The sequence below is a fragment of the Phoca vitulina genome, unplaced genomic scaffold (assembly GCF_004348235.1).
Source record: "Phoca vitulina isolate PV1807 unplaced genomic scaffold, GSC_HSeal_1.0 scaffold2, whole genome shotgun sequence".
NCBI classification, from domain to species: domain Eukaryota; kingdom Metazoa; phylum Chordata; class Mammalia; order Carnivora; family Phocidae; genus Phoca; species Phoca vitulina.
This window is the reverse complement of record NW_022589705.1, coordinates 1,363,206-1,375,576: the sequence shown is the minus strand read 5'-3', so window position 1 is coordinate 1,375,576 and position 12,371 is coordinate 1,363,206. Positions and strand designations below refer to the sequence as shown.

The 12,371-nt window shown below is 42.0% G+C and overlaps 1 protein-coding gene across 26 annotated transcripts in view; it reads left to right on the top strand.

Annotated features, from left to right (window-relative positions):
- PDE4DIP (phosphodiesterase 4D interacting protein) overlaps positions 1-12,371 on the top strand; it is a 205,597-nt gene that overhangs the window by 158,377 nt on the left and 34,849 nt on the right. For 25 of the 26 annotated variants that reach the window (XM_032420209.1, XM_032420203.1, XM_032420405.1 and 22 more), the window contains one exon: positions 6,837-6,925. In XM_032420209.1, coding sequence (XP_032276100.1) covers positions 6,837-6,925 — 89 coding nt within the window. Of the gene's footprint in view, positions 1-6,836; positions 6,926-7,207; positions 9,079-12,371 lie in introns of those variants that run through there. The other variant, XM_032420369.1, reaches the window with a different exon arrangement.

Sequence of the window (12,371 nt, the reverse complement as noted above, 5' to 3'; positions counted from 1 at the left end):
AAAAGTCATAGGATCTCCACATTTGATGTCCCTGAAAAACTCAAGTTGCCTATTCACCTAGGCCTCCGTAGTAATTCTACAGGTCTGCAGGGAAATGTGACAATCGTCCCATGAAGCTAGGAAGAAATAGTAGTAACCCATGCCCTGACAGTCCACTTTCCATCTTGCCTTGTAAAATGATATTAGAGGTAGAATAAATAAATTAGCTTTCTTTTTCAGAAACTAACATCTTGTGAGATCCGAGCATATAGAATATTTTCTCTCTTTTAAGGTTAAAATTTAGAGCGCTTTTCTTCTCCCTTTGGTCATGAAGAACCATCAGTACTGTAGAAAGAGTAGCTAGGAATACAAAGCTTATATGAGGCAACCTGGTAATAAAAAATAGAAGGAATGAGTCAATGGGACAATACATCAGAGTGGTTTCTGTAGGTTAATCGTTTTTGAGTCTTACAACATTTTGGAATATGGATTTAAGACACCTTCTCACTAGACATTTAGAATAATAACTTTGTTAAACAACTTTATTATAATTAAAAGACAGGCATGTTGCTTTTAAGTAGTCTTGAGTATTGACAAAAGGTAAGTCCTCAACTTCTTTCTATGTAATTACATGAGCCAGGACGCATTTCCCAAATAAAAAATTTGCATTGTAATTTGTTTCCAGTAGAGGGTGAGAAGTGGAAGGAAAACACAACATGTAAAGCTGACAATACGAATTTTACCAGATTTCAAAAAAGAATGATTAAACTTACAAAGTGATGTACTAATTCTTTTTGCATTTGTTTTCCTTTTGCTAAAACTGAAAGGATAAAATAGGAAGTTCAGCAAGAAAATGTTCAATAGAAAATAATATGAAGAATAGGGGTGTTAAGTAGATGAACTAAATCGGCTTTCTTGTTCCCTTTAAAAACTCAAAATTGTCTAGCACATGCATGTAGCTTTGCTTTTAGTATATAACATGAGTATATAGTGCTTCCTTTTGCAATTATCAAAATCATTGCTCTAAAATACCAACATCTCAATCTGTACACTTTAGAGGCATGTGTGTGTACAAGTATTTTCTATAAGTCATGAATTTCTGTTTCCATGAAGTATTCAGTTTGATAATAAAAGCAGTTTTACTTCTGTCACTTAAAATTTTGATCCTAGGGCTGTCGAGAAAAAGTAAAGCAATTTCATAACAATTTAAATGAAGGAAGTGACATGTTAAATGATCCAGTAACTTGGCATTAGATTATTTATAGGACTATTTTCCCACCAAAATAAGCTGTATATTTTCCTCTGGAAATTCATTTCTTCATGGCACTGTGCTGTGTTAAACTGTGTTAACATTTGTGCTGAAATGGAGAGTGTGCTTTTTAATACCTCAGTGTTAGAATTTCAGCTGCTTTAGTTGAGACACAAAAAATTGTTACTGATCCAATAAAAGTATCAAAGGCCAAACAGTAACCACTTGGTTTCATTCTTGAAAAGACCGATGAGAAGAGAAGTAGAGAAAGCTCATGTCTTTTTCTTTGTTTGTTTGTTTTCCTTATAGGAGAATCAGTCTATTGATCATTGTACTAAAAATCCAAGTCAAAGTTAAGGCTCTGGAATGAGTGAATGCTTTTTTTTTTTTTTTAATTTAAAGATTTTTGTTTATTTATTTCAGAGAGAGAGCCCAAGCAGGGGGAGCTGCAGGCAAAGGGAGAGGGACAAGCAGACTCCCCGCTGAGCAGGGAGCCCAATGCGGGACTCGATCCCAGGACCCTGGGATCATGACCTGAGCCGAAGGCAGGCGCTTAACCGACTGAGCCACCCAGGCACCCCTGAGTGAATACTTTTGTAATTTGTTTAACTAGAGGAGGGAAGAGGAAGAAACCTGGATTGTTCTTCTCTCAACGGAAGTGAGACTAAAGAAACAGCATCACACTTCCTCCAGAAATGTGAATGGAACTCTTATACCTTAATAACTCTTTCTTGTTCTCCTTGTTGAGGGAGAGCAGTAGCAAACAGTGTGGAGATTTGAGGAGCCAGTTGTTCTGGTGGGTGGTTCTCCTCCCGTAAATGTTCCTGGAAAGAAAGGCCTGCTGCTTGTGTTCTTTGAAGGGGAAAAAAAAAAAGAGGCCACAAGCAGGAAGAACTCCTTGACATTACAGAACTTTAAGTCCCTGGAAAATTGCTTTCTGAATAAAGTACAAGCTAGAAAGCTGCCTAAGAGATGTTGCAATCCAAAGACAAAAATACATCCTAAAGGGGCTCGACTGCAGACAGCAGTTTTCTTTCCTTCTGTCCAGTGGAAGAATTTTATTTCTTAGCAGAAGCTTACGGAGAGCTATATGAAATCTTAAAGTTCCTTTATGGTCCAGAAGGGAATGGATGCAGAGTTTGACAGGAGAGCTTTTTTGTTTGATTCTGTCATACAGCATCATAATATTTAAGTCAGGGATAGTTTAGTTGGTTCATGACACGACCATGTGAGAGTTCTCGTAATAATGAGCACATGGCAGGTGCCTAAGAGTGAAAGTGAGATGACCCAGAGGATTTGGTACGAGAGCCTGGTGCTGAGGGGAAGACCAGCTGGGGGCTTTTGGCACCACACGATAACTCATGCTATACAGTTTTCATTCTTTGAATCCCCTTTCAAAATGAGTCAAATAGGACTCCTGCTATGTTCTGAGTAACTCTGTGGGAAATATCACTCCTTTTCTGTTGGTTGAATATAAATAGCTTAAAGGGGAAACAATAATGACTAGAGAGTGGCATTCAGGGAAAAGGGTCTTGTCGTAACCCAGTTTGGGCTCATGACTGAAGAATTAACACTATATGACTTTTCCTCTAAGGCTTATTCATACATGATGGAGTTTTAAGGCAGTTATAATAGTGATGAATCCTATTTGTAAAACACCTGTTCAAAAGAATTCATCCTACTTTACTGACAACTGTTTTTTTCAACTGTCCTGTGAAGCAGAGAGACCAAAAAGTATCATTTCAAGCCTCCTGTTGGGGGAAACAGATACTCAGAAGTAAGGAAGTGCAGATAGATGCAATCAAGATCATCCAGTTACAATATTAGGTATAAAATTTCTCTGCAGATTGCACTTAGGTTCTGTGGCCACCTTTTTTCAGCCCATAGACCGTGTCAGTTTACCAACAACAATAATATTGCTTAAAGGCAGTATTTATTGAGTATACACTGCATGCCAGGCACCATTCTAAGCACTTCAAACGCAGCAAATCCTTTGAAGTTCACTAGGGAACAACTGTATGGAGTGGATATCACTGTTAACCATACTTAGTAAGTGAGGAAACAATTACACAAAGGTTGTGTCTTGCCTAAAGTCACATAACTAATGACAGAAGCAGAAACCAAACCTAAACAATTGGGCTTCAGGGTCCATGTTCTTAATAATTATGCCATCCTCAATTTAAAAATCTCCACAAAACTATCCATTTTTGTTTCAACGATTAAAAGAATACATGTGCATAACACTTAAGTTTTCACGGAAGGATTTACAGTATTTTAGAGGCTTTTATTTCTGTGTAGTTTATCAAGTTAGATAGCTGGTGGAAAGTAATTCTCTAAATCTAAAAGGGAGTTTGGGGCACCACCTATATTATATATGGCTCTGAGCCTAGAAATTTGCAAGAACCACAATTTGGGAACCACCATCAAAGCCTCAAATAAAAATTTTTTAATAAAATTTCTAGGCTAACATGTGAAACTTAACCTGGAGATAAAACCTGGAGAAGAAAGTTAAATTTGAAGTGACAGACTCTTACTTTTCAGAGTATCTAAAGTAATAAGCAGTAGATTCACCAGTATAAAGTATAGTACCTATTTGTTTTAGTATAGTACCTTTAAACTAGAAATTTGGAACATTACAAGTTAGTTTGGAAGATGGGGTTTTGTTGCCTTGTAAAAGCTTAGAAAAGGGTATACCCTCAGCAAAGAGAAATTATTTTATTGTCATTGATTTAAAAAAAATGGTAACAGGTCTCTAGTGTCAACTTACAGGGCTTTATGTGGGATAACTTATTCATTCCAATATTTTCTATAAAATTTTTTCAACTTTATTCTAGCCACCGCCCCCCACCCCAGCCTCCAGCATTCTAATTCACATTGGTAAAAGGCTGAGCACCTGTTGAAGCTCCCCTGAAGGAACGACCGCAGACTAAGCTAGCTAAAAATAAATAAGGAAAGCAAAACACCTATGTAGTAGAATGTTGGGATGAAATGGGAATTCTTACTTTGTTTCCATTTAACTCCCGATTTGTTTCCATTTAACCCCCCATTTAACACATGGTATTGTGTCCCTGAGTGACTTAAAGAGAGAACATTATCTAAAAATGCAGACATGGTATCAGAAAGGCAAACAAAGGTAAGTGGAGGGCGGTACGTGTGAGATGAGAGCCTTCAAGACCAGTGGCAGGCACTTTTTCCAATCCTCCCTTACCTTACTCCTGGAACCTAGCACAGGAATCCTCTGGGGATGTGGGGCAGCATGGTCACACAAGCCACCAAGACTGATAACGGAGATGAGTTCAGCTCATCCAGTGGAACTTTCTTCAACCACAGGATCATTCTCTAGCCCAAAGCTGAGGGGAGAAACAATGTGAAAACTATGTTTTCTTAATCTGTCGTTGTGTGGGACATTCATTTTCTTTGCGAGGAAAAAATAAAAGATTCTGATCTCTACTGTTGTACAGGGAAAGATTTTCCAAAATAAGCATAGTAAGATACGGATGTCCACAAGTGAATTAGCATCCTAGATTTCAGGGAGTTGTCAAAGCTTAGGGAGTGTGTTTATCCATCTCTCTGCAACCAGTATTGTGAATGAGATGGTTCTGGGGCTGGTTTGAAAAAGTATTGGAAATCCCTATTGTACACAGCCTGCCAGGGAATTTCTAAGAATGCTGAGTGGTGTAGGTACCTCCTTGTAGGTAGGACCTTATTGAACAGGGCATAGGAACTTGGTCCAAAGTTAATACAACATCCATGGAATGAGTCGTAAGTTGTTAGGGCAACATGCTTACTACCTTTTAGTACTTTAATAAGGTTGGCCTGGGTCATTGCAAATACTCTGGCATGAACTTGCAGATAACAAGAGATGGAATGAAGGTGTGATCTGCCCCTCTTCACCTTATCTGCAGAGAGGATAGTGGATGCTCATTATTCATCCACGGATGTCTGAGCTCAGGAGCAGGTTCTTTGGTCTTGGAGGAAGAAACAAAGATAAAGATCTGATTTGTCACCAGAAGGAACCGTGAGTTGCCTCTGTCTGAAAGTCCAAAGACTTGACTCCTTGGCACAGCTCTTGTCAGGACTGGCTGTGTAACCTTGGACAAACCATAAATCTCTTTCAGGCACAAGTTACTCAGTGGTCAGAAGAGGAGTTTTAATAGGTTGGTTGCTGAGGCCAGGGTCAGAACTAGATCTCAAGCTTCTCTAACTTGGGCAGGTTCTATAAGACCTGTTCTGTAGACCCGGGGAGTGTCATGGTAGATTTTCGTTGGTGTTAAAACGAATTAACCATCATAAATTCCTCCATTTTCAGAAGAAATCAGTAATGTGGTCCACGGGTCTTAATCTAAAATTGGATGGACAGTTTTTTATTGTAACAGATGTGGAGAGGGGGTGCCTGGGTGGCTCAGTCGTTAAGCGTCTGCCTTCGGCTCAGGTCATGATCCCAGCGTCCTGGGATCGAGCCCCACATCCGGCTCCCTGCTCGGCGAGAAGCCTGCTTCTCCCTCTCCCACTCCCCCTGCTTGTGTTCCCTCTCTCGCTGTGCCTCTCTCTATCAAATAAATAAAATCTTAAAAAAAAAAAACAAAACAAAACGTATGTGGAGAGGAAGAAATGCCCTAGCTTTGTTCTGTCCAGTATGGTAGCCATGAGCCATGTGTGGCTAGTTGAATTTAAATTTAAATTAATTTAAATTAAATAAAAAATTTAGTTCCTCAATCATCCTAGCCCATTTCGAGTGCTCAGTAGCACATGTGTCTACTGTATTGGGCAGCACATACATAGAATTGCAGAAAGTTCTGTTGGTCAACACTGTCTCAGACCTTTGCCCAGACCACAAACTGCAGCTATTTGTCCTCCCTTAGTGCAGGACATAGATGTTTGTGCCCTCGGATGACTGTGTCCATCTTTAAGGAATGAAAGAATGTATTAAAACTCATGTGGACAAAGAAGTATGAGGCACCCTTCAGGCAAAAGATGTTGGCATTGAACAAGAGTTTGAGAGAGATGGGGAGGTTAAAGGAAGGAATTAGGAAACACCCAAACTATTCTGTGCCTTGAGTCTTGGCTAGTCCTGAGCTTCTGTAGGACACAGAGCCCCTAGAGGGGTGTTCCTCAGAGATACACTCACCCTATGATCCCAGAGATGGAGAAGTATGAGAAAAGCAGGTCTCCCTTAATCCCCAGGAAATCAGGGACCCTCTCAGTACTCGAGGGTGGGGAAAAGGTTAGTCATGTTGGGCTCATGTTTCAAAAGAGAAAGTTGTTACATAACTGGACTTGCAGGACAGGAAATAGTTCAGGCTTTCTGGAAATAGGTGAGAGGGGTAACTACTCTATCTAACAGCCAGCTCCTTAGGTGCAGGTCTGTGCAGTCAAAGCCAACGAATGTTTTAAGGCTTAAGTTTAAATATTAGTAAGAAAGTACCAGTGATATAAGGCTTTTCTACAGATTTGGCACACTGGTTCCGCCTTCAGCCCTGCTGGCTAGGGGGCCATGCCAATGGGGAAAGGAAGAAATCAGAGGCAGGTGGCAAAAAGCGTAATTTTAGCTGCTGTCTGAAAGTCACCTGTGAAGGGAATCACCTTTCTCTTCTGGACTCACTTCCAGGTGCAGCTGCAGGGGACGATACCGAAGACGCTAGCACCGAGTTCACGGACAGCATCGAGGAGGAGGCTGCCCACAATAGCCACCAGCAAGTAAGTCCAAGTCAGGTTCTGGGTTCCCAGGGTGGAAGGCTCATAGCCCTTTGGGGTCTGGTGGTCTCCTGCAGCCCTTGTGAGCCTAGAGGAGGAAGCTATCTTTTTATAAAAACCACTTCCCAGTCTTCCTTCTGCCCTCCCTGAGCTTCCCAGCCACTTTGCCAGCCAACCCCTATCCTCACTCCACTTTTCTCTCCAATCCACTTTTTTTCTTTTTTTTTTTTTTTGCTCTCTCTCTCGCCCCTCCTCCCCACCTTTGCCCCTATGCACCATCTATAGCTATAGCTTCAGAAGAATGTTTACTTACAACAAGACCATGGACAGTTCCCCTCTTGGGTTTTTGTATCTGAAACACACCACAGAAGACAGGGAGTCATCGGAGGGCTGCTTGGGGAGGTGGCAGGCCTAAGACCTGCTTCAGGAGAGTGTTCTCTGAGAACCTCCAAGAGGATTGGAATGCTTCCAAAGCAGGGATCTGTCTGGTGAAAGCTCGTTACACAAAAGAGAAGTCTGTTGGGCAACCTGACAGACCACCCAGGTTGGGACACATCAGTGACCAGCAGGTGACACTTTCAAGAGCAAGCCCCCATCAAACTTCAGAACTTGGTACCCAAGGCTGAAACACTGTTCCCACCAGCCATCAGTGAAGGTGTAACCAGCATGTTCCAAAGCTCAAGAGTTGAATATCCTGGACCTCAGAGATTAAGTCACTGACAGTGATCCCATTGCACTCACTGGCCCTCCTATGTGTCTCCACCTTGCATAGTGACACTTAGCAATCACATCTCCTACATGGACTGTGCCTGTGAGTCTCTGAGTTATTAAGGAGAGAGTGGATCATTGGTATCCATCCTTCTGCAGAAGTAGCTGGGCTTTTCCAGTGGTAGCTTCCTTGGAGCTATTAGAAAAACTGCTGGGAAAATGAGGCTTTCTGGGTCTGCCTCTATATCTCCTGTATAAGAAAAAGAGGAGACCAACAAAAAGAACCTACCTGAGCATTCCTCAAATCTCACTGGACTTGGCATAGTCTTTGGCTCTTGAGGACATGAGCAGTTAGTTGTCGGGGCTACCTCATGTCCTCAACACCATTTCTTTACCTTCTACCAAGATCTCCTTTTTGTTACTCTAGCCATACCTGACCCTTACTTCTCCCTTAAATTCTTGCATGAGTTCCACTTCTCCTTTTGCTTGAACAGCTTCTTCTAAGTCCTCCTAACGAATGCTTATGACTTTAATTATGTATACTGCTGCCTCTCCGGACAGATCCCTCTGCCTTGCACTCCTTAATGTCACTGAGGAGCTTTGGGGAGAAGAGAGGGATCTGCAAGATAAGCAAATGTCCACTCTAAGAGTTAGATTGGGATGTCAGCTGGTCACTGGTGGTTATTGCTGCTGTGGACAGGATTAGCTTCAGAAAAAGTGAACCAGAGACACAGATGTGAAGACAGGCAGATTCCTTCCTATAGCCTAGCATGGAGCAAATGACCAGACCACATACTGAGAAGGTCATTTCAACCCTGGAATAAACCTTTACATTGGGGCATGTGTATTTCCCTTGCAATGGCTGCCCTATTACTTGGCAGGATTACTTAATTATTAGTTAACCTTTGGATTAGGGCTTGACTCATGATAGACAAATTTATATACCTGCTGGATGAAGACTATCTTGGGAAAGCATCATTTTCTTTCCATCACCTTTCCTTGAAAATCAGTCTCCAGTTTTGGGTAGGAGGAACCATGGTGTATGAAATCATTGTAAATTCACTTCAACTTTTCTGGAGTTTGAGGGTGTGACTCTCCTGCTGCCAAATAAATAAAGCTTGTTTTGCCATAACTGTTTTGTGTCTAGATTCTCAAAACTGTGTTTGCTGGTTTCCGGGGAATTAGGCTCTGAGTTCCTCCTTGCTGTGTCCTTGGAAGGTAAACTTTACTCAACACCAAGCTACCTTCCTACCTCAGGCATACACAGACTTCCCCTAACAAACAAATCCCACTTTGTGTTCCTTCTAAGGCAAGAGCTATCTTTTAGCCAAAGCAAGTTGCTGCATCCTTATTTTTAGACTCACTCACATCAGGAAGTCTCAGGTCTGGCTGTGTTGGTGATTTTCCCCAGGTATCTCCCACAAAATCCCATTCTCGAGCAAATGTAAGGTCTGTAATAAATAACTAGGAAATGCCTGTGAAATGAATCAAGCATTGCCTTTCTTCATTTGAACTTGTGCAGTGGAAAAAAGTTAATCAAGAATCAAGATTCCAATGCAATGAAGGAGAAAAAAGTCAGCAGACTTAGTGTGAAGAACTTGAGAAAAAATCATTAATGCCCTTCACTCATGTGAGAACTGATTTACATTGTGAGACATATGTCATAGGGTAAAAACAAAACAACTCGATTCAAACAAGAGATCAGATGTGCACATAGATTTCTGTAAGGAAACCCAGCACACACAAAAAAGGTTTAATTATACCATGGAAGCAATAGAACAGATTAATTAGGAAATGACCAGTGGGGAGGAACCTGTAAGAGATATAATTCCTTGTAAGGGAACCTGTAAGAGACCTAAAGGATTCATACTACCACCACACATACTGAAAGCCCTGGGGTTTTATTTGGGGAAAATATAGAAATATCACCTTTCTATAGATGAGAAAGAAAAACTGATTAAAAAGCTAGATTCTGAGTCATTTTTCATGCATTTACATTTCAACTTTAAAGATAAGTTAGCCTAAAGTAAGCTCCCTTTGACACAGAACCCAGATTAGCCTGGAAACAAATCATAGCTCTATTTTCTAATTTTAAAGTGGGAAATTAGACCAGGTGTACCTTCAGGCCCTTTCTGGCATTGACATTCTGTGGTTCTTAATTTTTTCTTTTTAAAGAAACTAGGTATATTTAAATCAATGGAAGATAACATACATTCAGAAGGCAGTTTAAAAATAGATAGGTATAGCGGGGGCACCTGGGTGGCTCAGTCAGTTGGGCATCCAGCTCTTAATCTCAGCTCAGGTCTTGATCTTGGGGTCATGAGTTCAGGCCCCATGTTGGGCTCCTTGCTGGGTGTGGAGCCTACTTAAAAAAAAAAAAAAAGATAGGCATCATTAAAGTGAGATTTTTTTTTTTTTTTAGATTTTATTTGAGAGAGAGAGAGCACGAGCAGGGGGTAGGGGTAGGGGGAGAGGGACAAGCAGACTTCCCTGCTGAGCTGGGAGCCCAATATGGGGCTCGATCCCAGGACCCCGGGATCATGACCTCAGCCAAAGGCAGATGCTTGACCGACTGAGCCACCCAGGCGCCCCGAAGTGAGATGTTATTTTTTTTTTTTTTTAAAGATTTTATTTATTTTTTTGACAGAGACATAGCGAGAGCAGGAACACAAGCAGGGGAGTGGGAGAGGGAGAAGCAGGCTTCCCGCCGAGCAGGGAGCCCGATGTGGGACTCGATCCCAAGACCCTGGGATCATGACCCGAGCCGAAGGCAGACGCTTAACGACTGAGCCACCCAGGCGCCCGTGAGATGTTATTTTTAAAGAGAAGGAACACTTAGGTTTTAGAGAAGAATAAAGTGCCCATATTCAAAGCTGATGGCAATGTTTATTTATTTATTTTTTTAAAGGTTTTATTTATTTATTTGAGAGAGAGAGAGCACGAGCAGGGGCAGAGGGGGAAGCAGACTCCCCGCTGAGCAGGGAGCCCGATGCGGGGCTCAATCCCAGGACCCTGAGATCATGACCTGAGCTGAAGACAGTCACTTAACCCGACTGATCTACCCAGGCACCCTGGCAATGTATATTTTAGTTAAATTAGTTGGAAAGGGTTTATATAGAAAGGTAGCATCACATAGTTAAAATGAAGGGTTGAGGTCCTAAATTTTCAAAAGTGGTTTTATCCAGTCCCCCTTTCTTTATCTTGTCCCAAGTGCTTGGTGGCACATGTGGAGATAGGCCAGTCTAACTGAACCTGGCAGCAGAGCCAGGGAGACAAATGTCAGGCTCGGAACCCTAGGAATGCCAGGGAAATGAGCAACTGTGTCTATGCATCTTTCTTCATTCTCTTTCTTTGCAACCTCAACTGCTGTTCTACTAAACGCCATGGCACATACATATGGTGCACCCATGCTGTGAATTGACTCTACCCATACAGCCTAGGTCTCACCATGCTCAGTTACAAGCAGAAGTTTATGGCTTTGTGCCAGGCCAAGCAGCTCTCTCGATCATTGATCCATTGAAGCTGCTTGGGGCCCTGTTCTGTTCAATGTATTTGTGACCTGAATGAAGGTATAAAGCATATAATTAATTCTACAAATCATCCCCAACTGAGTGGCTACTACTTGATTTATGGAGATGCACATAAAATATTTTGAGGACTTGGATCATTGAGAAATGATTCTGGATAGCCAGAATGAATTTACCAGCGACAAGTACAAGTCACACTATTAATACAGATAGAAGAAACCGCATGAGCCAGAAATAGCTGTGGGAGAGAGGTGGGAAGCTGGGAGATCAAAATGCACCCGAAGCTAAGTAGAACCCCAAAGTGCAGTTACGGAGAGGAGAAAGAAGCAACGTGGCATTGGGATGTATTAAGATAAATATTGGACGGATGGACAAGAAATGCTTGCACTAAAATACTTAGTCATACACTGAGTGGGTTCTCATACCCAGGTTTTGGTTTCTAAACTTTTAAAAGTGTGGGGGAACCTGGAGAGGAACCCAAGATGAACTGTAAGAAAGTCTTTATTTTATTTTTTTAAAGATTTTATTTATTTATTTTGACAGAGAGAGAGAGACAGTGAGAGAGGGAACACAAGCAGGGAGAGTGGGAGAGGGAGAAGCAGGTTTCCCGCTGAGGAGGGAGCCCGATGCAGGGCTTGATCCCAGGACCCTGGGATCACGACCTGAGCCGAAGGCAGACGCTTAACGGCTGAGCCACCCAGGTGCCCCAATAAGAAAGTCTTTAAAAAACTCTCCTTGAGGAAAAGCTACGTGATCTGCTTGAGTTGACGCACTGAAGAGTAACTTCAGGAGTATCCACAAAACATAGAAAAATGTTGGGAAGTTATTTCCACCTTTTTTCCTCTCGGGTGCTGAGATTTGTAGAGAGAGTTGGCCTGGCGGCATCAGCACAAGGATGATAACCAACAAGTGGGCAGGTGGCCTCACTTAACTTCTCTGTAGTTATAGGGTGGGATTCTCCTGCTGCCGGTGAAATTAAGCTGCTGTTTTACCTGTAGCTGAGTGCCTTCCATCTTAGTCTTCCTTTTTAGGGCCTGAGGTGCAGGCTTGGCCATATGCTTTGAGAGCTGGTGTCTCAAACCGAGATCTTTGTAGTCAAGGACTCGGATGTTGTGACGTCAAGGAAGTTTCCTGTCTTGTAAGAAGTCTCTCAGGGGACTCTGTCCCCCAGGAAGAGAAGAATCACAGCACCCACACTCTCCAGTCCTGTGTAA